This window comes from Nyctibius grandis, chromosome Z (assembly GCF_013368605.1).
Source record: "Nyctibius grandis isolate bNycGra1 chromosome Z, bNycGra1.pri, whole genome shotgun sequence".
In the NCBI taxonomy this organism is placed as follows: Eukaryota; Metazoa; Chordata; class Aves; order Nyctibiiformes; family Nyctibiidae; genus Nyctibius; species Nyctibius grandis.
Genome location: NC_090695.1, coordinates 24501091 through 24526794, shown reverse-complemented (window position 1 = coordinate 24526794; position 25704 = coordinate 24501091). Strand labels below are relative to the sequence as shown.

At 38.0% G+C, this 25704-nt stretch overlaps 1 protein-coding gene across 3 annotated transcripts in view; it reads left to right on the top strand.

Annotated features, from left to right (window-relative positions):
* SCAMP1 (secretory carrier membrane protein 1) overlaps positions 1-23981 on the top strand; it is a 49421-nt gene extending 25440 nt beyond the window's left edge. For 2 of the 3 annotated variants that reach the window (XM_068422415.1, XM_068422417.1), the window contains exons 5-11: positions 4047-4175; positions 10665-10824; positions 12503-12604; positions 14446-14563; positions 16155-16305; positions 19766-19823; positions 23932-23981. In XM_068422415.1, the coding sequence (XP_068278516.1) occupies positions 4047-4175; positions 10665-10824; positions 12503-12604; positions 14446-14563; positions 16155-16305; positions 19766-19823; positions 23932-23935 (722 nt within the window). In that variant the 3' untranslated portion in view covers positions 23936-23981. Of the gene's footprint in view, positions 1-4046; positions 4176-10664; positions 10825-12502; positions 12605-14445; positions 14564-16154; positions 19047-19765; positions 19824-23931 lie in introns of those variants that run through there. The other variant, XM_068422416.1, reaches the window with a different exon arrangement.
* Positions 23982-25704: the final 1723 nt, after the last annotated feature.

Here is a 25704-nt window from a genome sequence, read left to right as displayed (position 1 = left end):
TAAATTGCAGAAATCTCACTTGTTCTTAGAAACTGTTTGAGTTTTACAGTGACATTGTGAAATAGATCAAAGAGGGATTTTATAATCTCTTCAGGAAAAGAGTTTACCTCCCTTGAGAAAATGCATACAGTGAATAAAACCTCACCTGTCCTTTGCAGATTTTCACTGTAAAAATATTAAATGTGGCCTTTGTTGCATGTTAGTCTCTGCTGTCAGCTATTTTTATTCTAGGTTAATATCTAAGTAATACTATTGAACAGAAATGGAGCATTTTGAGAAGAAGTAAACGTAACTTCATAAGTAACATCTCTTTGATTTCTCTCAGTATTTATACCTGTAGGAGAACTTTCCTGTTTTGAAATGTTTTCTTATGTTTTGCTGTGTTACAGACATGATCTGTGCTAATAGCAAAAAGATCTATTCTATTATTAATCTTTTATTAATTTTTCATATGACACTTTGGAACCTGTAGTCAAGATCAGTATCTCATTTTGCTATGAACTGTAAGTGTATTGTGCAAAACCATCAGTTTTTGTATGGCAGTTTCACAAGTGAGAAGATTTACATCCTCTTAACCGAAGATATGTTGCTAGAAGCAGATCTATGGGAATATTAATTTTCAAAAAGAAGAACTTCAGACTGAAGTTAGGAAAAAAAACCAACCCCAAAAAACACTGTGTGCAAGCTTGACTTTGTGTGGTCTTTTCACTTGTATCTAGAATTCTGACTGTTTTGTTTCCACATGTGCCTGTTTTTTTTGAATATGCAGTGGTACAATTCCAGATTGCATAATTGCATGGTAATTCAAATTCTCAGGCAATTTTATGGAATGGAATGGAATAGAATATTTTCAGTTGGAAGGAACATACAATGATCATCTAGTCCAACTGCCTTACCACTTCAGGGATGACCAAAAGTTAAAGCATGTTATTAAGGGCATTGTCCAAATGCCTCTTAAACACTGACAGGCTTGGGGCATCAACCACCTCTCCATGAAGCCTGTTCCAGTGTTTGACCACCCTCTTGGCAAAGAAATGCTTTCTCATGTCATGTCCAGTCTGAACCTCCCCTGGTGCAGCTTTGAACCATTCCCACGCGTCCTCTCACTGGATCCCAGGGAGAAGAGCTCAGCACCTCCCTCTCCACTTCCCCTCCCCAGGAAGATCTAGAGAACAGTCATATGCCAGTCATTTGCTAGGATCTGGAAACAAGGAATTCTTCTAAGGAAAAGAATCATGGTGATACTGTCCCTTCATTAAACCATTTTTATTTTCTTAGTATTCATTCTTTTCAATCTCTCTGTTGAATCCCTGTACTTCTTCTCCAGATAATGATTTTTTGGCGTTTTTTTCATTTCCTTCTCCATGTATTGGCCTTCGTCTAATTTCACTAACTTATGCTGATGGTCAGGATTGATTACTTTTCTCTTCAGGCTTTAGGGACAATTTTGTTCATCTGTGTCTTAGGGAACATAACTCTGATACCCCATGCATGTTTCAGGATATTTCTAAAATGGGTATTTGTTATTAGGTTGCAGTTGTTCACATCAAAGTGCTTGAAGAATCCATGAAGAGTCTAAAAGACTCTTTAGGAATGCTGAACAGAGAAGAGAGAGCTCTTAAAGCTTTAAAGAAGATACTAGTTTTTTACCAGATGACTCTGTAAAAGGTGCTGCAAATCAGGAATTGTATATTGTGACTGAGGAGAAAGATATTCTTTTCCTTTTGATTTTGTTTTCTTTTGCACACTCATTTTAACTCCTTTTGAAACACTGTACGGTTGTCTTGTTTGGAGGACAGGGTCTTTTGCAATATTCTAGCTATTTGCATTCAATTTAAGATGCTGGCTGCACATCTGCGACACTGTCATCATACGCAATTGACTACAGTGCAAAGATCTTCAAGCTGGTAGGGTCAGCTCAGCTCAATGCCTTTGGTCTCCTCTGCTCAGGTCTTGTGCAGCATTGCATTTGAGGTAATTAAAGTGTGCTGCTTCCTATTTCAGCTCGCTCACTTAGGCATGCCTGCAAATCCTTTTCTGTGCTTGCATGAATCTAGTTTAGGGGCGTCTGCATTCATCGTGTAGGCATACCATTGAAGTTATGTTAATAGGTCTTGACGTGGTAACTTCTGTTGGATGAAGTAACTCTGAGCTAGCTCTCTGCTTATCAAGTTACAATCTTGGAATATGAGTATCCAAAGTGTATTTAGAAAAAGACCACCTGGTGTTTTATCTCAAATCGTCTCACCAAGCTGTCTTTCAGTCTTAGTTGAAAATTTTGAAACCTGTACCACAGCTGTGGGAAAGCGCATGAAATACAATTCTTAAGTAATAACTTGAATTATTATAAGATACTAGATTTTTCCCGTAACTCTGACTTGAAACTAACAGTCCTGAGAGAAATAACCATATACTGCTGAATGAAGAACTGAATTATTGTTGGATATTTTTCACATAAAAAATCCCAAAGCAGTTTTTAATATGGATGGGAATATTACTTGATTACCTTCTGTATTCTCCCTCTGCCAATACACTGCTCTGAAAGGCTTGTTAAAAATTTCAGTAGAAGAGGCAGAAAACTTAACAGAAACTCAGTGCTTTGGACCTGTTCGGACAGAACTGACAGCTTCATCTTGTCTGAGTGGCGAAACAAATAAGAAATGATACAAGTATGCAAGCTTTGCAAGTTTTCTGTTCTTATCAGATGAACTGCTAGTAAAGGTATGGTTGAAGATAGAAATTGCAAGCAAAACTTTGTCAGAATTTCAGATAAAGGTGCCTTTAGGTTAGTCTCTAGTTCGGCTCCACTTCTGGAACATGATGATTAATGTATCTCTTGCATCCAGAATTTGAAACGCTGTGGTATAAGTTTCACAGAATCACAGAATCACAGGATGTTAGGGATTGGAAGGGACCTTGAAAGATCATCTAGTCCAATCCCCCTGCCGGAGCAGGATTACCTAGATCATATCACACAGGAACGCGTCCAGACGGGTTTTGAATGTCTCCAGAGAAGGAGACTCCACAACCTCTCTGGGCAGCCTGTTCCAGTGTTCGGTCACCCTCACCGTAAAGAAGTTTTTCCTCATATTTATGTGGAACCTCCTGTGTTCCAGCTTGCACCCATTGCCCCTTGTCCTGTCAAGGGATGTCACTGAGAAGAGCCTGGCTCTATCCTCATGACACTTGCCCTTCACATATTTATAAACAATGTTGTTTCAGTTATTATCTCAATTGAATCTCTGAGTCTGTATTTGGTATGAATCATGTTCGGCAGAATGTATACTCTAGTCTGTGAGCAGATCAGCATACAGGAAATCCAAGCATCTGATACTGTGTCCTTCGTGGTGTCCTCACTGTGTCACACAACTGTATCAAAATGCAATGGTGGTGGTGTCCTCACTGTGTCACACAACTGTATCAAAATGCAATGGTGGTGTATGGCAACTTCTTGTAAAAAAAAGTAGTTTAGACCATTTCAATAGCTGCCTGTCTTGAGGCTGATGGGCTTTTAGGTAAAGCTTTGACTGTAAACTATATTGGGAACTAGTTCAAAGTGTTAGAGATCGCAGAATCCTGATATTTTTAACACCAGGCTAATGAAGAATGCTTTTCAGTCCCCAGTCTTTTGTGTTCCACAAGGTATGTGAGTATGGTGGGACTTCAGGGAAATGTGCATTTAAAAGTCAAGGAACTCTGAGAAATTGTTTTTCTGCACATATCTGCTTGTTTTGTGAAGAATTCTCTTTTCTCATTACTTCATAGGAACTTATAAATAATAACTTATAAGTAAAAACTGCTTAGTTTTTTACATAGATAAAATATTGTACTTTCCTTGATCTGTCTGCACTTCATTTTATTTCTGAAGTTTATTTTTGGTATTGTGTGAGGATTGCTGATAAAACCCTTGGGTTTTGGTAGCCCAAGTTATCCATAAACTTGTGAAACTCATGCATAAAACAATTTGAACAAGTCCAAATGCATATCTTTCTAGTATACAGAGATTAAAACTGTATTATAAAGCTTTTTTTTTTTCTTTTTTTCAGGTAGAAAAAATAACTGGCCACCTCTTCCTGAGAATTTTCCAGTAGGTCCATGTTTCTATCAGGACTTTTCTGTAGACATTCCTGTAGAATTCCAGAAGACAGTAAAGATTATGTACTATTTGTGGATGTGTAAGTATTTTTAAAAAAAATAAAAATGAAGCACCTGTTCAAACTTGATGATACATACCTGCTACTTTGGCTTTTGCAACATCTGTAATGAGAAGTTATTTTAAATCCACATGTCAAATGTTGAAGTGAAATCTTTTTGTTAGCTTCAATTTTAAAAGTATTGAATTATTTCATAGAAACTTCCACAGAAAAAAGGAGGATTATCCTAAGGCAGTTTGGTTCTAGTATATTGCAGTTTTCTGGTTTAAGTATCTCTGTTGTTGTAAAGTGAGCTTTGACTGTTTATTAACTTAGAAATAATTTTACTGTTTTTAAAATCAGCTTATATATTAAGAAATATTTTTCACAAAATAGACTTGTGAGTTTAAGAAGTATAACATCCATTTGCTTTAATATGCATAGTTTTATGTAGTTTAATACAGTTTTTAGTCTGTAGTGGAGACTTGATTACATTTTAGTCTATTTAAAAAAATAGTGTAAAGTAAATCAGCTGAAGAATCAGTCCATGTTAAAACTATACTTTGTACACCAAGAATGCTCTACACCATCTTTGTGGGCTTAATTTTGCCCTCATTCAGGTGCTGTGTTTTGACTGGAGAAATGCTGGATGAACCAAATGTACAAATGCCGCAACATTTGTTTCTTCTGCCTTGTCCAGTGTGATAAGAGCCTAATAATTACTCTGAGACTGAGGAAATTCCAAAGATTTAGATATTTTGATGCCTTTAATATATTTTTACCATACTAAGGGAATGTGAATTTCAGAACTTTTCTGCATTTTTTTCAGGGCTTCAGGTTTAGTTCACAAATCTCCGTAATTTTACCTGTTAATCTGGTGATTTTATTACTGTGATTGAACCATGTAATTGAAAAACATAAAATGAGCGGTCACCACTGAATCAAGTGAATTCCACCTCATCATAATCCACAGATTTCTATATTCATTGCTGGGTCATTAATCTTCAAAAACTGTTGTGGTTTAACTCCAGCTGGCAGCTCAGCCCCATGCAGCCACTTGCTCGCTCCCCCGCAGTGGGATGGGTGAGAGAATCAGAAGAGTACAAGTGAGAAAACTCATGGGTTGAGATAAAGACACTTTAATAGGTAAAGCAAAAGCCACATACACAAGCAAAGCAAAATAAGGAATTCATTCACTATTTTCCATCGTTAGGCAGGTGTTCAGCTATCTCCAGGAAAGCAGGGCTCCATCACGTGTAATGGTTACTTGGGAAGACAAACACCATCACTCCGAAGGTGCCTCCCTCACTTCTTCCTCCCCCAGCTCTATATGCTGAGCATGATGCCGTGATAGAATATCCCTGTGGTCAGTTGGGGTCAGCTGTCCCAGCTGTGTTCCTTCCAAACTTCTTATGCACCCCCATCCCACTCGCTGGTGGGGGGGTGTGAGAAGCAGAAAAGGCCTTGACGTTGTGTCAGTCCTGCTCAGCAGCAACGAAAACATCTCTGCATTATCAACACTGTTTTCAGGACAAATCCAAAACAGAACCCCATAGTAGCTACTATGAAGAAAATTAACTCTATCCCAGCCGAAACCAGCACAGCAACTAAATCTACTGTAGAATGTGTGAGTCACTCTCATAAATCTGACAGACATTTAAGATTTATATGAAACCTAAGATCATTTACTGCAAAATTTTAAGATAGTTACTAATTCTGGCCATTAGCAGGACTAAGTTCTGAAAGTGCCATATGTTTCAAACACAAGGTGAAACTGGGCAGTGACAATTGGAATATTAATACTGTTTTTCTTTTTCCTTCTTATGGCAATAAAAAAGGAAGCAGCAATGTTACAGTATTTCAAAATATACAGAGTTGTGCTTTTTTCCTAACATGACAGCTACTCTTCTAGGTGGACTGAAATTTTAACTGAGTTCTCCCGCTCTTTTCCTTCTTCAGTTCTAGTGCTATCTGCCTTAGGGATTACTCAGGAAGGAAGGAAAGGGCATAATAATGGAAAAGAAAGACAAAATCTATTTCAGGCTAAAAAAAAAAAAATGAGTACAGAACTCCATGCCTTAGGCCTGGCTGTTGAATCAATCCTTGTGACTCTTCTTTCCCAGGATCGTATCTACATGGTTTGGCTCATTTTTCATTAGAGTGGCTATGCTTCCATAGTGGAGGCACTTCTTACCACAGCAAACCAGCCTGCTTCTGCTTGCTGCTCGACCCTACATTTTCTTTCCTCTTCCAGAACTTCCTAGGTCTTGTAAGGCCTATGGGTTCTGTGAATATAATCACATTTGGATAAACCTAGTATCACATGCTCAGCACTTTGTAAAGTAAGTTAGTTTTCATCTTCCATTTGAGCAAGCCTAGGAACAAATCTTTCTGTTTGTTTTCTGTGTGTTTCTGTGGTTAGTAGCCATTTTTATATCCTTATTCTTGGTCTTTATGTATCTGAGGGAAGCTTTTTTACCTGTTTCAGGTCTATATGCTCTTTATCTCATGAGAAAACAAGTCTTTGTATCCCTATTCTGTGAATTCATCCATCTTTTCTCTATTTGTATCAGAAGTTTTCAGATTCTTTGATATGGTTTTATCTTTGCACTCCCCCCCTACCCCTGCCCCAGTGAGAGCCTTTTTTTTTTAACTGACTGAGTGCTCCCATGTTTTTGTGAACTACAGCAATCAATTACAAATGGCTTCTGTCAGCTGCCAGGGAAGCTTTTCTATTCCGTCTTGGTTTTGTGACCTTTGCTGTTTTAGTGGCTTCCAGATACAATGACAGTTTTCCTGGCTCTTTAGCACTGAGCGCTATTTTTTAGATCTTTCTGTGCTGTTACTAGTGAAACGTCTCTTGACCCGTATCTAACACCAAAAATTTTTTGGCTGAAAAGCCTGTGTTTTCCAGCTACTTTCCCCACAGGCTGGTAGCATGGACAAAATGAGAAGTACTGATTTTCAAAGAATGTTTCTTATTTGAAGTTACATACCGAAGAGCTGCTCAATCTCATGGAAAGCTTTTGTGGCATTTGGGTTTGTTACTTTATTTAGGTTGTGAATGTTCCAGTTTTCTGTGAAGAAGATTTCTAAACGTTTTCAAAGATTAGCGACTTAAACTGTAGATTCTGGTAGAAAAATAATACCCTAAAACGCCAACTTTTATGGTATTTTTTCTGTTTAGGAGAGTTTCGTCTCATCCATCCTTCTGTGTGAGGATACGATCAATAGTACATGTAACAGTCTGTGTTGATGTTTGTTCTGCCTATTCCTGAGAACCTCCAAGGATGGACCATTCATAAACTCCCTCCAAGCCTGTTCTAGTGTGTTGCTGTCTTTTATAATGAGATGTTTCCCAGCACATAATTTAATTCTCCCTTCCTGCGTTTGGTCTTCCCTGTTCTGTTCACTGTTGTTATGGAGAACACATTTAACCCCATTAGTCATCTCCCTTTGGCTAAATTAGCATAGTTTACTCAGCCTTTCTTTGTAGGTTATGTTTTCTAGAGGTCTGATTGATTGGTTGCTGTCTTACAGATTTGCTGCTTGGTCTACTCCATGTTATTATGGGTTTTTTTAGTGTGTAGCATCAAGAATTTTACAATGTGGACTGTGTCCAATATTTTAGCTGAAGTCTTAATGTACTGTGTAGAGGAAAAAAACCCACCTTCACATTTTTGATAGCATGCGCTTATGTTATGTGCTGATCTAAACCTGTTTTAGAGTCTGTTTTTCCCTATGGAAAATACTTCCGTCACTTCTAAGGCATGTTTGCACATCTTACCTGCCCCATCTCCAAACAGAGGAGAACAGACAAGGAACAAAAGCCTAAACTACATCTGAAGCCACTCTGTGCTCCAAGGTTGTGTGTGATCAAACTTCACCATTTTTGTCCTCACTAGTCAGTTGCCTCGTGTCTTCAAAACCCTCCATTTTGTAGGCATCCCATTCCCCTTGAGGCAGCCCATTAAAGGGTGACAGTCCAGCTGCTTCCTCAGAAGGACCGCATTCTTTTGTCACGTGTCCTAGTGAGAACTTCGGTTTCCTGAGAATACTATCAATAAAACATTACTGAAATGAAGCTTCATTACAAAAATCTATTTTCATACAGTCCCAAATGGGACGGCAAAATAATAATCTCAATAATGTAGATGCCAAATAGCATCAGTGCAACTTGTGATCTTTATCTACAGTTTGCTTTCAAACATTAATGGATGATAAAGTGTAGTTAATTAAGACAAGGAATGTATATCTAAGTAGGATTCTTCTGTTCAAGGAAGTTTACACTAATAATGAATGTGTCTGAATATTTATTAAACTAATGTAATTTCCCATTGTTCACTCTTGTTCTGGCATGAATGCTCTTTTTTCTTTAACCTCAACTGCTTCCACAGCTAAACTAGGAGAAGGCTTTCGTAGATTGCTTCACACTGAGTACTGTATTGGTATAGCTGTGAAGTTAATTGTCATATAGACATTGCATGTTGCAGACTTCTGCCCAAGCCTTAGGTCATTTCAGTCCCCAGGTGGTCTTTATCTTCAAATAACTTGTCTTATGGTTTAATTTGAAGAGGCAAGTAGGTGGAAGGTGCTTAAAACCATTACCCTGAACAGAAAAACACCTGTCTGTCCATACAAGAGCAAAGCTTACTAGGTCACTTAGTGAAGGAGTTGGCTCAAAGAACAAATGCCTTTCTGTACCTTGCATTAGGCGGAGAGAAGGGCGAGTGGAGCGAAGGGAGAATTGTCAGTGAAGTCCTGTGTCTTCATCCGTAGCTTGCTAATATACTCAGTTTTTACAGCTGAGATTCTCCGTGACAGTAGCGAATTAGACCCGTATTGTTGGTTTAATTCTGCTAATAAGTATCAGTAGTGGGTTTGACGTTTCAACCCTCTTCTGCACTGATAGTATTATTTTAAAACTTGTCCTGTTATCATAATTGCAATTAAAAAAAAGTAAGTAATTTTGGAAAGTTCAAACTCCACCAGAATGTGGGTATTTCTGGTAATGTAGGGGGTCTCCGTGTTTTCCAGCGTGGACTAGAAAAAGAAAGAATACCCCTTGGTAAGCTTTCTCATATTTATCAAAGGAAGGCAGGAATTTGGATTTGTATCCTTTGTTATGCTTTGTGAGGCATACACACACATATTCTGAAATGAGTTGCTTTGCTGACCTCTTGGAACAGTGCTAAGATTTGTACATGTATTAAATGCATTTTGTTTAAAAGTACAAGGTTTTCTGTTTCTTGTGACTCTTAGAGGAAAACATGACTTGTCTGAGGGAAATGTTTTGAGTTTCATCAGCCTTTCATGCAACGATGTGGGCATTTTGCTTTAAGATTTTTTCCCACCAAGTTGATTTAGGGCTTATTTAAGTACTGGTTAAGAGGGCAGGAAAGAGTATGAGGAGTTGTTTTTTCAGAATCTTTATTATCTTGCCAGTTCTTCTGTTAACCTTACCTTTGCTTTGTCAAATGACTAAAATGTTTCTCTGAACTTAAACAGAAAATCATTGCTGCAAGGAGCAGCTTGTGCACTTTCAATTATAAATACTCTACTTTATCTTGGTCCACAAGGACAGAAGCTGTCCTCTGAGATAGCAGAATCACTCCTGAATCACTGGTTATTGCTGAACAAAGACAGAAATTCATGTTCATCTTTGAAGTCTGGCAGAACTAACTTCTGTGCCAGACAGCATGAAGGTAGTAGTTGTAATGTTTCTTAATACTGCTATATCTTTTTCTGTTCTAAGAACTAAATATATCTGAAATAAAGTGTGAAGTCATAATGCCAATGCATTTTCTTTAGTAGAAATTAAATAGTTAACCTGAAACAAGGTCTGCCAATGAGAAAACGCTAGTATTGAGCTAAGAAAGGAGCACCAGAAAGGCAGATGTTTAAGACTAATGTTATAAGAAATATTTGAATATCCAACACATATTAAAGCATCTAGAACAGCTTTTTGGAGATCTTGTTTTACTAAGAAACATTTTAGTAAGTGGGTATTTTTGCTTTATTACGTGGAAGACAAAGAGCTTTTAATTGAAAGGTTTTTTTTTAAATTTTAATTTTCAAATTAGAATGTCTACAGTGCTAAATTTATGATGCATTTTATATCATTTATAAGCTATCTCTCAAAAATATTCAGCAGTCTGTTAAATATCTGTATCGAGTTATTACTATAGAAAAAGTATCAATTATTGCAGCTCTGGAAACCTCTTTTTTCATCAATCTAAGTTTGAAAATGTTTTATTTTTATGACAGGATTTTTTCCTTCACCATATACCTGATAGTACTTGAATTCTCACGTTCAGTACTTTCACTTGTGAATACAGAGTTTACCTGAAAGTTAGAAAACTGTATAAAAATCAGCTTATTGCGGAGAGTATTGTGAGAGGGTATTGATTTATTGTCAGCATGCTGATGTTTTGTTTAAAAATGCCTACTTTTGGGTATTACTTTAAGAGTTGTAATAATGTATTGTATAAGCATAACTTAATTAAGACTATTTTGCTTTTGCTTCTACAGTCCATACAGTGACGCTGTTTCTTAATATCTTTGGATGTTTGGCCTGGTTTTATGTTGATGCTACGCGAGGGGTTGATTTTGGATTGAGTATTCTCTGGTTCTTGCTTTTTACCCCTTGTTCTTTTGTCTGCTGGTACAGACCACTTTACGGAGCTTTCAGGTAACAACTTCAGCTTCACTTAGGATATTTAAATCTTGTTGAAATGCATTAACATTCCAGAATTTGCTTGTTTGTCATTGTGATAATCCTTTAATATAGTTTAGTAGAAACAAGTAGTATGTTTTCCATTAATTCAGTTGTTGTATTTGAAACATACATGGCAATAGTTAAGAATATGGAATATCCTTTAAAGTATTTATAGCCTCTACCAGTGACAAAATATTTGTAGGAAATACTTAACTTTGTATTGGGCTGATAACAAGTTTAAGGAAAAGTCTCATTAAATCTCTGTCCCTTCACATTGAGAATTTGAGTAGGTTAGTAGTTAAGAGTGTCTTAAATTTTTGGCTTTCTGAAGGAACTTCATAAAACTATACACTTAAAAATCTTATATTGAAGTGACCTACAGAGCCTGTAAATGAAGTAGACTGAGATTCTTAAGAATGAGTAGAGCAGGTATATAGTAATCCAACTCTAGTATATTTTCCTAGCTTTTAGCAATCTTCCAGACTTCACAAGCGTGAGGTGTGGTCGCTTTGTGTTTAAGAATAGAATGGTTGGCTTACATGCAAAATTGAGCCTTTTTTTTTTTTTTTTTTTTTTTTTTTTTGTGAAAATCAGCATGTAGAGATTCCAAATCCTGTACTCTTACAGTATTTCTTGGGATTTTTTTTTTCACATTGAAGTGATTCAGGATATTCTCAGTTAAAATGCACTACTTCTTGTAGAGACAGATGGATGACCAGATGTTGCAGTTCAGTGTTACATTTAGGCTGAATGACATGTTTCTTTTTGCTAACCAAGGAGGTATTGCTGTACCCACACATCTTTGAAGAATCATATAGTTTAACTTGCATTTGCTGTCTAGTAAATCCATAGCTTTTCTTAGTGGATATTGGTTGTTTGGAAAAGGAAAGCTACTGCTTGCATATTAAACTTTTGGTCAGTTGCTCAGCTGAAAATGAAATAGTTATTGAACTGAAACGGTTGAATAAATAGAAATGAACAAACTCCCTTCTGCAGGAAGAGCTATTAACGACAAAATCTAGTTCTGTGACTTAACCAGGTGATTTCTACTTTCTTTAGATCTCTGGTAACAAGCATATCATATGATCATTAGTTTTGGTAGTAATAAGTTGAGGTCTTTGTTGAGATTTGGCCTGTACATTTATATTTGTTTGTTTTTTTACTTTCAATATTTGTCAGGCTGGTGTTTTAGTAATTTAAACAGCAAACCCATTTTGTATGTTCCCCTTTTAAGCAACAGCTGCTTCACTATTCTAGTCAGCACTATGTTTCAGTAATTCCATATTAGATTTTATTTCCTTTTACAAGTAAAAAATTTTCTTCCCATCCTGCCAGCACTGTGAACTTCAGTCTGAAAGTGGAGCAGAATTCTGTTCTTCATGCATTGTAGCAAAACTTCTATGTTTAGTGTAAGAGGCCCTGCTGTGTGCTGAACAGAACATTAAGGAATAGTATCTTGCTGGTATTCTCACCTCTATCAGAGGTGCAGGTGGCAAAAATACTGTATTAAAGAAGGAGCAGCTCTTGTAAATAAACACTCTAGCACTTTTCCTCTAGTTAATGCAGAAAAAAATTTTAGTTTGGTACTACAGTATTTGCAAAAAGTCATTAATTTCCTGGCTGCTTTAATCTTTTTTCCCCCCTCTTTCAGGAGTGACAGTTCATTCAGGTTCTTTGTGTTCTTCTTTGTATATATCTGTCAGTTTGCTGTACATGTACTTCAAGCTGCAGGATTTCAAAGATGGGGAAACTGGTGAGTATTCTGTTTGCTGTAGTGTTGTACTGTCTGTAAGACAAACACTCATATTTAATATAGCAACTGCAATACAGTCTGTGTGTTTTTTTAAAAAAAAAAACTTACGTTCACTGGAGTTATTACATTTAGCACTCAAAAAAAGCATTTTTGGAGTGCTCTTAACTAGGAAAAGTGGATGAAACATATCCCAAGAGTGTGACGTACTTCTGTTATTATGCTCGTCAAAATTTTATCCTTCAATGTAAACCACTTTGAACTATTCTTTTATACATTACCTCCTCTATTTTGGTGGTTTGTGGAGATGTTATTTGCTTTTCATTTAAGATAAAGACGTAAGCAAAACTTAGAGAAAATGGAAGTAATTTAGACAGTAATAATCTACTGTTTGCATGTTATTTTGTATCATTAGTTATTTCTAATTGTATCAATATGCTTACTGCTTATTAAGGAAATTTGAAGAATGAGTCAACAATGTATTTGGATGAAAATAGTGGTGTATCTTTGATATTTGAAAAGCTGATGATTTGTCCAAGTCAGCTTCTGATTCTGTAATAGTTTATTTTTCTTTTTGATGTTTATATTATCTTTTATTTGACTCTTCGAGGTCTAATATTTAGATTTTACAAGGAAAAGCTGTTGGGAATCAGTCACCATCCTTGGAAGAAAACCCAACAAATTCGAATTAACTAAAAGCATGGTTATAGTAGCCAGCTGGTAGCATGGAGAACTATGACTGGCAGTACTGTAGCTGGGTAATGACACCTCTCTGCATCCAGTGCTTTTTGCTGCCAGCCTCCAAACGTACGTAAGGCAGACAAAACAGCATTGCTTTAGAACTGTAGTGTAAGGAAATATCATGTTTTATTATTTCTGCTCTTGAATCTGCTATTTTGCTTTTTCATAGATACATTGAGTGACATTAACAAAATAAAAAAGTCTTTTAGAGGGCCAGCCCTACAAGTATGTGGAGTGTGCTTTTAAGGATACTTGGGGAAGGGGTATGAAAAGTAGCCACATCATCAGAAAATGCTAATTACAGTTTGGATTTTGGAGTTTTGTGGTAGAGTCCAGTTGGATATAGGGGATATCAAAGCAATTTGAAACAGGTAGAGGAAAATTTGAAGGTGGTTTGGGTTTACAGAAATGGTTTGCTTTTTTTTTTTCTGTGGAAGAATCTTTTCTGGTTTAATGTTTTATTTTTCTTGAGGCAACCTTTTTGTGTTTTCAGGTTTGATATTGTATTTTTCTGTTGGTGTTTCAATTTTGAAGAATGGGGAAATGTTTGTAGATACTGATACAGCAATCTTTTCTATTAGTTAATCTCATGCTATCTACTTCAAAAAATTATCATATTTACCTCAATGGAGAAAGTGCCACTGTGTGGATACAATTAAATGAGTCTTCCCACATAGAAGTTTTGGGTGTGCGGCATGTTTTTGTTTTATGTCTACAGAAGTTAGAAGCTGTCTTTTTAGGGACATTTTCTGTTCCATGAAATCATGTAGTCTTAAACCAGTCTGAAATGACAGTATGACAAAAAAACACCAAAAAGTTGATGAGCAGCTCTCTTAATTTCTTCACAATTCTGCTCAAGGATAAGAATCTTTACTACAATTTTCCATATAGTTTCACTGCATGCCTTGGGAAAAATGGAAACTAAGCTCTAAAAGCTTATTATAGAACCAGAATGCTTATTTAAAATTCCCATGACTTTTTCTTCAAGAATATTCGAAGCTGATTAGAACCAGGAGGTTATAAAGCTTCCCTTGATGTGGATACCTGTGGTTGAATGGTTCATGTGCTGTGCTAGTAAAGTTTGTCCTTTCTTTTTCCTTCAGTGGGTGGATTTCATCTCTGACGGGTCTTAATAAGAGTATTCCTGTTGGCATTATGATGATAATCATAGCTGCACTTTTCACAGCATCTGCTGTTATCTCATTAGTTATGTTTAAAAAGGTAAGTTACATAGTATTCCCCTCTTCTGTTTCCTGTGTTTGATCTGGATTTCGCTTTCCTGCTTGAGAGAGGTGCTCTCTCACAAAGTAATGGGGATTAAATTATATTCTTGGGGGTGTGCCTTACCTATTAACAACTGTACTTTGTTGCTTATACTGTTGTGGAGTTATGAAATGCTGTTTGTACAATGCACTTACTTTCTGCAAACTAAAATGGAGAAGAATAGCTCTGAATAAGAAACCGTGAGGGAAGCCCACACTGAAAGGGTAGGTGAATGCACTGGGCACTGTGATTGTACCTGTATATGTCAGGTGGTAATTTTCAAATCTGTGGTGATTCATCAGGCTGAGTGAAGTGTGATTCAAATCACTGCTAAGTTTCAGCTCTTACAAAATCATTCTCATTAAAATCAATAGAAGAGGGAGATGCCTGGCACCTCAGAAAAGGATTTTTATTTCTCTGATTCTATTATTTTAACATTTTGTTGTCAATTAATAATTGTGTAGCATGAAAGCTCAAAGAAAGATGCTTTTTTTTTTTCCCTTGGTTCCTTTTTGTGAATTTCCAACCAGAAGACCTAAGTTTAGATACTGATGTGCTGGTAAGTTTTTGATGTTTAGACAAAATGTAACTGAGAATTCTGCTGATTATGTGCTCGCAATTCTAGTAATTCAGCCTCAGTTACAGTTATGCTTAAAGATTTTCACATACCCAAATTTTTCTGGCCTTACTGTAAATACAGTAAGCTAGAAATTTTAAGCGTTGCCTGGAGATGTCACTTCTCCTTATTTGTTTTCTGCATAAATACTCAGGTACATGAGAAAGAAACAAGCAAGAAAATGGTGGAGCTTTTTTTTTTACACTCTTCCTACTGTATGCATCTGGATTATTTTCAAAAACCTGTATACTCAGATGTGACCTGGTATATCTTTATGGATGAGAAATAGTCACATTTATAACAAAGAAAAAAGTTACATTTTCCTGCTACACTTGAATGAAAATGTCTTTGCAATATTATTTGACAACTCTATTGTGACTTGATTGAATATGAGTCGTAAATAGCACTTTAATACTCAGGGAATTGGAAGTTACTCAGGATGTGGTTTTTTTGTTGTACTAGAGATTATACACCACATTGTTTAGAGTGTTTGTAAGTCATATTGTTTAATACTTATACAGAGCTATTGGTCATCACACTAGTTTAGCAGATACATATCTGCATTATTAGGGTATTTTATACTTTTTAATATTCAGTCATAGCTTAGCTTGTTCTTGTAACGGTATCAGTCAGAGAAATCAAATTGATGTACAGAAAAGTTCACCAAAATGTTATTGATGCAGTGGATTCAAAACTAGTTTTTTGGGTTTGTTTCCTGCTGTTTTTTTTTTAACAGGCACACTTACTCTTTTAATGAGTACGACAAGTTGTATACAAATTGAGACAGAAGACATTTTTGCAAGCTATGAGCCCTGTGTTATGCTAAGGATGCAGCCTGTTTGTGTATTTAAATGTGTTATTTCAGACAGTAGATTAGTCTGCCAAGAAATGGAAGGCTTGCACCGTTTTTTCACTGCTTTTCCACCTCCCTAGGTGCACGGTCTCTACCGCACGACGGGTGCTAGTTTTGAGAAGGCGCAGCAGGAGTTTGCGACAGGAGTGATGTCCAACAAAACTGTACAGACTGCTGCAGCCAACGCCGCATCAACAGCAGCAACCAGTGCAGCTCAAAACGCATTCAAGGGTAACTGAATGTAGGGAAACATAAAAAGTCATCATGGTTCTCTGCAACTGTACTTTATTTTCCAGTCACTTACTATATTCCCTAAAAGCCTAGATCAAAATTCACATAGCATGTTTGTCTCTTCTGCAGCTGTGCATGGGTAAAATGGGAAATGTTTGGTTTATTTTATTAGAAATTTATTTATTTTAAAAAGATAACCATTCTTTGCCCTTCTTCAAGATGTTGCATTCTACAATATAAAGCCTTCCATATTTTATGGAGGATAAATGATTTCAACAATTGGCCTGAGAATGAATTGTGGTATACAATGATCAAATAAATGCATTAAGAATTTGGAAGGGTTTTTAGTGGTTCACTCTGGTATTTTTTTTAACTTCAGGAAAGCACTTTGGATCAATTATTTTTCTTCATAAGAACTCTTTTCCCTATTTCTACTATATGAAGTGGGGTAGACTGAGAGAAGTAGAAAGTTAGGTTTCGCTGCTGCTTTTGCAATTTCAGCAGCTGCTGGAGGACAAATATAAGTAGGGTAGATACCATAAATTCTTTTCTTGCGTTTTTTTTTTTTTAGGATAAGTCTTTTGATATAAACCTGTAAGTTTGCATGAATACTGTTTAGTTACCTGATCTTGTTTAAATAGTGTTTTAGTCCAGAATTTACCTGCACCACTTTATAGCGTGCGTCTGTATCTCTTTTCATGGAGTATTCTCTACCTGTGAGAAATGATTATGGTGCACAAGCATTCTCTGTAATAGAATGTGTAATGCAGTGTACAGTTTAAGGAAATTAACTGATGATTTCAATCACAGAGTTAAATGATTATATATTTGCTATTTTTAATTTCAGTATTCATGTCTTGGGGTAATAATTTTGCTGGAAAAGAAACCAATATTGACTTTTAGAACACTAGTTTCTTGCCCCCCTTCCCTCTTCTACGTGCAGTGGTATTTTTGTTGTATTTGGGATTTTTTATTTTAAGTGTTGATTTGTGTTTAACAGTGGTACTAAATCTCTAGCCTAGTCAGTCACTCTGTTTACTGCTTGTCCAAAAACCTAAAATTACAGTATTTCATTTTCTAACAGGAATATTGTCTAAAACCAAGCTTTTTAAGCAATGGCATTTAACAGATACTTAAATTCATTTTAACGTTAACTCAGCCATCCCTGTGATGTGATCTTAAGCTGGGGGAAAAAAGCTTTTAAAATATTTTGAGTTGGAAAAGTGGGAAATCTTCATCTTTAATGAAGTTAAATTTTAACTCATTGAACTGGATATTCTAGAATATAATCAGGTCTTTGTATAACGTCGTATTTCTCTCCTTTGAAGACTATTTATATTCTTGGATTGCCTCATGAGTCTTATGTACAATACTCGGGCTGTTTTTTCAAACTCTGTTTTAGAAAATGAAAAGAGGAAGGACCACATCCCACAACCTGTATAAGTATACGCTGTGGCTGAAATGAATTCAGCTCTTAAGGTGAATCACCTTTAGTAAGACAGCACAAAGTTCTGAGACCCCTTCCCTGTTCTGAATGGGGGCTGACTTTCATAGCTTCTTTTTCACTACATTGTATTCATAATAACAAGCATTACAAAAAATAAAACCTCTAGCTTAATCCCTGGATCAGTATTGTACTGTTAGCATGAAGTCCCTTTTAGTCCCCTTTCTTTTACTAATTTCTTTAAATCCAACTTGAATTTGGATAAATGTCATAGTTTCACCGATGCTGAAGTTCATATTAATGAATATACTTGCTTCTAAATGTTCCCTGTGTCATGAAGTTAAAAGCAATTCACATGTTCTGTAACAGGGGCTCTAAAATAGTGGACATGCTAGCATTGAACTTTTAAGTTTGTGGAATGTTGTTAAGAGCTTTCCAGGTAAAAGTCACCGTTTTCTGTTGTGATCAGGCATCATCCTTCTAGCAGCTGTATATCAAGATTGTTTTTTTTCGTTAACTTGAGGGGTTTATATAGGAACTCTACTATGGATTACTTTTAAATCTGAATTTAAGCAATCCTCTTGGTATCTCTTGGATAGGAATCCCAGGGACATCATCCTTGCAATTTAACTTAAGTTGAAGATTGCATAACAACATACATTACCAGAATATATTATGGAAAAAAAAATTAGGAATAAAACCTGAATTTGGCAGGTAGATTTTTTTTGCCAAATGTTTAAAGGCTCTTTGAGAAAACATATTTGATGTTCTATGTACAGGGAGCGTTGATTTGTAATGTTACGGGATGAATGTATGGATTTAAACCTACTAAGTGAAATTCAAGGTTCAGGTACACTTCAATTGTTTAAGCCAGAAATCTCTGACACTTTGCAGCCCGAAAGGGAGGGAGAAACTTGAGTTTAGCTTTGACAACAGAAGGCTGATCTTTGTTAAAATATTTTGTGCCTAACAAAAACTAGATTTTACAGTCTCTTATTAATTAGAGTATGGCGCCCACTTAAGTTGTCATTTTGTAGTATTGTGGCAAATTGAGTACAGAGTTTAAACACTGGAATGTCAGTAGTCATTGATCTGTAATTTAGGAGTTGGTTTTATTTATCTGAGGGATGTTTGTATATTTTGTAAATTACTAACAATGCTCTGCCATCCTGGTCAATGTCATGGTTCTGTACAAATGCACTTCTGTCCCTCTGTTGCACGTCTGAGTAGTTCAGAAGTTCTGTATATTTATTGTATTAACACAGTGTCATAAAATAAAAAAAGACTTTTTTTCCTGGGTGTTTGCTCTGTATAGTTTCGACCAATATAGGGTTTTTTCTTCTAACCGTCAGGATAACATGCAGGGTGGCTGATCTATGTAAAAGTCTCACTTGATTTTTATAATTCTGTATATAAACACTGTAATTGTGCTGAAACAGGGAAGCAAAATGTCCACTATTAAAATAATACATTAGTGTATTCAGAATTAGTCTACTCAACTGTTATGAAGAAAATTCTTAAATATTTGCAGCCCTCTTTCTTGTGCTGTAAACTTACAAGGGTTAAAATCTAAATGTGTTCTGTCATTACTGAATAAAATTGTACAGGTATGAAGTGAATCCTAAAACACTGTTGAAAGTAAAATGAAGTTGCCGAAAACAGCATTGCTTCGGTAGTGTTTGTTTTCCTAATTTCTGCTTATGAATTGACATTTCTGTGTCACTGCTGTGTTCTGGTTTGTTTTTTTTTTAGGCACTATCACAGTCTGTTGTTTTTTTCATGTGGTAACTGTAACACGTGCTCTCAAGTACTGAATTTATTACTGGGCTTTCTTTGATGGGCAAAATGACTTTATCTAGACCACTGTGATGTAGTTACATTTGCAAATACACAACACAGAGCAGTGCTCTGAGGTACAGTCAGGATTATTTTGCAATATAGCAGACATGATGCATGCATGCATCATTTAGTAGGGAAATTCTTCATTGACCTCATCCGTTTTTTTATAATTTACAGATCTAGGATGGCAGTGGCAGCAGACTAAAGGAACATGTTTTGTACTTCCTTGTAAATGGTAAGCACCATTGTGCAGCATGATCCAGTCATGTTTTATAGTTAGAATTATTACACAATTTAAGTACCGTTGTGGGGAGATAATTCCTCTGGTTTGCTGAGGCTAGTTTTCCTGAAGAAGATTTAAGCACAAAGTTGGGAAGGTATTCACACAGAGAAAAAAGAGCACAGGGAAGAGAACTGTGATTAAAAATCCTCAGTGATACTTATGGAAAGATATTTCTGTCAAGGAAAGGCATACACCTAGAGCATTCTGGTTATGAATCAGTGGTAAGGCACAGTGGATCATATAATTAAACCAAATGAGTGTTAGGTTTCACTCAGTTGCATGAAAATGTATAAGAATTAGTTTGTACTTTTTTTTCTACAAATTAATTTTATGTCTGCAAGTAGCTTTTATTCTTGTCAGTAGGAAAATCAGGAAGACTTACAACAGAAGTGGTGCAGATTTCTTACCTCAGTGGCAGAATACTAGTTTAACTTTATGCTAGGATTAAACTAGATACCATGTCACACACTACTGAGGAAGCAAAAAATGCGTTGATGGGAAGTATGACTTGTGAATAACACTGCCGTAGATTTTGCTCTAGAAAAAAAGAAATTAATTGACCAGCTGTTTAACGGAAGCATATACAGCTCGTGTACAATGTGCTGTTTGTTGGATGAATGGATAGTGATTACAGCAAACAACCATGCTTTTAATTTGTGTTTTACCATCTCTCAATACACTTGGTGCTGCAGTGTGACTAAGTAATGTGTATATATATATAAAAAACATACGGTCCTGCTTCAGTGAGCATTCCTCCACGTTGCTGTTAGATCACTCAGAGGTGAAGGAGAACACTTCAACACAGAGGAGCTGACATACAAAGCACTGAGAAGACCAGGTTTTACTTCTTTGTACCCACGGTTCAGGAAGGAAAACTTTCAGCTGGTGAGATGGGAAATTTCAGAGGCTGATTTTTGGTGATAAAGTTGGAGGCTGTGTTAGTAATTGGCAGTGTGCTTGGAACAGGGCTGATATAGGCCTGGAAAACAGCCTGCTTTAGAGTCCAGTTACTTGTGACCATTCACACAGCTTTTTTGCTTTGGAAATGTGTACAGCTAGAGCTGGGTAGGATATCCTGGCTGGAGCCCTGGCTATTTTAAAAAAACATCTGCCCCTGACCACTGATGTCTCTGCAGCCTCAGCTGCTCTGCCACTGTTTCGGCTGACAGTGCTGCAAGTAGATTTCACAGAATCACAGAATCACAGAATGTTAGGGATTGGAAGGGACCTCAAAAGATCATCTAGTCCAATCCCCCTGCCGGGGCAGGATTGCCTAGACCATATCACACAGGAACGCGTCCAGGCGGGTTTTGAATGTCTCCAGAGAAGGAGACTCCACAACCTCTCTGGGCAGCCTGTTTCAGTGTTTGGTTACCCTGTTTCAGTGTTTGGTTACCCTCACCGTGAAGAAGTTTTTCCTCATATTTAAGTGGAACCTCCTGTGTTCCAGCTTGCACCCATTGCCCCTTGTCCTGTCAAGGGATGTCACTGAGAAGAGCCTGGCTCCATCCTCTTGACACTTGCCCTTTACATATTTATAAACATTAATGAGGTCACCCCTCAGTCTCCTCTTCTCTAAGCTAAAGAGACCCAGCTCCCTCAGCCTCTCCTCATAAGGGAGATGTTCCACTCCCTTAATCATCTTCGTGGCTCTGCGCTGGACTCTCTCTAGCAGTTCCCTGTCCTTCTTGAACTGAGGGGCCCAGAACTGGACACAATATTCCAGATGCGGCCTCACCAGGGCAGAGTAGAGGGGGAGGAGAACCTCTCTTGACCTGCTAACCACACCCCTTCTAATATACCCCAGGATGCCATTGGCCTTCTTGACCACAAGGGCACACTGCTGGCTCATGGTCATCCTGTTGTCCACTAGGGCCCCCAGGTCCCTTTCCCCTACGCTGCTCTCCAACAGGTCTGTCCCCAACTTGTACTGGTACATGGGGTTGTTCTTGCCCAGATGCAGGACTCTACACTTGCCCTTGTTATATTTCATTAAATTTCTCCCCGCCCAACTCTCCAGCCTGTCCAGGTCTCTCTGAATGGCTGCGCAGCCTTCCGGCATCTCAGCCACTCCTCCCAGTTTTGTGTCATCAGCGAACTTGCTGACAGCGCACTCTAATCCCTCATCCAAGTCATTAATGAATATATTGAATAGAACTGGTCCCAGAACCGACCCTTGCGGAACTCCGCTAGACACAGACCTCCAACTGGACTCTGTCCCGCTGACCACTACTCTCTGGCTTCTTTCCTTCAGCCAGTTTACAATCCACCTCACTACCCGATCATCCAGACCACACTTCCCCAGTTTAGCTGCGAGGATGCTGTGGGAGACTGTGTCAAACGCTTTACTGAAATCGAGACAGACCACATCCACAGCTTTACCATCATCTATCCACCGGCTAACATCCTCATAAAAGGCTATCAAGTTGGTTGAGCAAGACTTCCCCTTGGTGAAGCCATGCTGAGTGCCCCTAATGATCCCCCTATCCTTGATGTGTCTAGAGACAGCACCAAGAACAAGTTGTTCCATCACCTTTCCGGGGATGGAGGTGAGGCTGACCGGTCTATAGTTACCCGGGTCCTCCTTCCTGCCCTTTTTGAAGACTGGAGTGACATTCGCTTTCCTCCAGTCCTCAGGCACCTCTCCCGTTGCCCACGACTTAGCAAAGATGATGGAGAGTGGCCTAGCAATGACTTCCGCCAGCTCCCTCAGCACCCGCGGGTGCATCCCATCAGGGCCCATGGATTTATGGACATCCAGGTTGCTTAATTGGTCCCTGACCCAGCCCTCATCAACCAAGACAGATTCCTCCTCTATCCTGACTTCTTCTGAGGCCGCAGGGGTCCAGGGCTCCTCAGGACAGCCTCCAACAGTATAGACAGAGGCAAAGAAGGCATTCAGTAACTCCGCCTTCTTTTTATCCTCTGTCTCCAGGACCCCCACCTCATTCATCAGTGGGCCTACATTGCCTCTAGTGTTGGCTTTACCTGCAATGTATTTGAAGAAGCCCTTTCTGTTGTCCTTGACCTCTCTTGCAAGGTTTAATTCCAAGGAGGCCTTAGCTTTCCTAGTTGCCTCCCTACATCCTCTGACAACAGACTTATATCCCTCCCAAGTGGCCAGCCCCTCCTTCCACGATCTGTACACCCTCTTCTTCCACTTGAGTTTGCCCAGCAGTTCCCTGTTCAACCATGCAGGTCTCCTGGTACCCTTCCTTGACTTCCTACATGTTGGGATGCTCTGATCTTGAGCTCGGAAGAAGCAGTCCTTGAACGCTAACCAACTATCTTTGGCCCCCTTACCTTCTAGTACCCTGTCCCATGGGATTTCCCCTAGCAATTGCTTGAAAAGGCCAAAGTTGGCCCTCCTGAAGTTCAGGGTTGTGATTCTGCTAGCTATTCTGTTCCTGCCACATGAGATCCTGAACTCTACCATCTCATGGTCGCTACAACCAAGGCTGCCCTCAACCTTCACCTCTTCAACCAGACCCTCCTTGTTAGTGAGGATCAGATCCAGCAGCGCTCCTCTCCTAGTTGGCTCATCCACCATTTGCATCAGAAAGTTATCATCAATGCACTGGAGGAACCTCCTGGACTGGGGATGGCTGGCTGAGTAGGCCTCCCAGCAAATATCAGGGTAGTTGAAATCCCCCACAACAACCAGGCCCTGTAATTGCGAGACTGCTCTCAGCTGCCTGTAGAAGGCCTCATCACCCTCCTCATCCTGATCCGGTGGCCTGTAATAGACACCCACAACAGTATCACCCCTGCCAGCCTGCCCCTTAATTCGCACCCAAATTTTACAGTGTTTATAGCCTAATTAAACAGTTGTATATCATCTAAGCTGTAGTCATTGTGCTCATGCCAAAGGACGCATTGCTGTTTTGCAGTGCAGGGCTGTTGTCTTTGCTATGCATGTATTTTTGATGTTTTGGAGAAAAAAGTGGATGTGCTGGAGTGGGCAGTAGGGTGATACTTTTTGTCCAAGGTAAGAGAGCAATGGGAAGTGGTCAGAATAATGTCATTAAACATGGAATTATTTTTTCTTTACCTTTCTCAGCTAGACCAAATCACTGATCCCACTGCATCTGAGTGATACCTAAAGCTGGTTAGGGACACCGATTCCCAGGCTCTCAGAATTTCACTGATACGAAGATACCACAAATCAAATAAAAAGCATCTATTTGAAAACAAGCTTTCAGTGAATCACAGGAGCAAGACAACATCTTTATATTCCTGTCCCTCTGATATTAATAATATACACACACTTTCTCATTACATCACCATTCTAAACCCAGCTGGAGCTTGGGCAAGAAGTTACTACAACACAGAAATCTGTAATAATTCACACAATTAAGAGATTTGAACTCTGCGTTTACTACTGCCAGCTCCATCAATCTCACTGAAAACGGGAGGTAGTATTTTTAGCTATACAAATCAGTACTTTGTAATTTCATTTGGCAGTGTTTTGTATTTATAGAGTAACTGCTGTATCTATACCTGCTTTGAAATCCATAGATGACTAATGTGGTGGTGCATTGAGTGGCATCTATCCCCAAACTTCTTCTGGCCTGTAGGTTTCTAAATGTTCCAAGTTTTAACCAAGAGCTACTTCTTGGAAGTTTAGAAACTGTTAGAAGTAATTAAAGTAAATGCAATTAATTATATGTAAATTTAGTAGAAATGGACCATAGCAACTATGAGAAGTGACATCCTGGCTTTTCTCTGAACTACTGAAAGCCTTACTCCTAGTTCTGCCATAAATTTGCTTACAGAACAATATGTAACCTTGCTCTAGTGTTTGTAAAGTCACAGGTGAAAGGTAAGACACATCCTTGTGGCAAATGCCATTTTAAGTGTCTCTCTGATTAAGCAGTATTGGTGTACATTTGTCAGACATCTACTCAATTAGAAAGTCTCTTTAATGCAACTGTATTGTATAACCCATAGCTACAGTTTCAGATCACATACTTTTTGATCAGTAAGTGGTAGTAATTGTTAAAAGTCAGATGGAAATCTGAAACACTAAAACATCAGCGGGCTGGGATGTTAAATGCTATTAAAGCTACACTTAAAGCTACCTTGCTGTGGCTCGACTTGTCCAATATGTTTGAATTAAGGTAGTCAGACTCCTGTTAAAGTTTGAAAACTCACATTTTTAATTGAAATTTAGATTAAAAATAACACATTAGGTACATCATTCATGCTAACAAATTACATAGTGGTGACTCAAGAACAGAAAAACAGTACCACAAATAAACCATGGCTCAAAATCTACTTAGCGAGATTGCCACAGCCGCTCTCCCTATACATAGCGGCTGTGGTGTGTACGTTGCTGCTACGCTCTCCTTTTGTTGGGCTCTGTCCTTTCCTTGAGGTAGGCACCAGTGCCCACCGCTTTCAAGGAAGACTTGAACTTGTCTCCGTTTACCACTGGGATGTGAGATACTCTGATGTGGGATAACAATGCAAAATAGAAATGATTTGGCTGTAAAAAATCTCAGAATCCAGAGAGAACTTTATTGAGTAAAACAGATACAAAGGTGATATAGACAACCCAGAAATAGCTCAGTAGCAATGTTTTTTGCAGTGCCATGTTATAAATAAAGCACATTAAGAAACCTTGCTCAGCCTTTTCAGCATTTAGATTGTATATTGCCCGAGATGGACACAGCTTCACGTTTGAACTGTATTATATAGATCTGAGTATTTCAAATCAATCTCAAAGAGGACTTTGTTAGATCTTTTAAGCTGCTGTTACTACTGTTATATTAATCTTCAAAATCAGTGATTCTATTGCATTACTCTATGCTTTAGTTTGTTCATACCACCA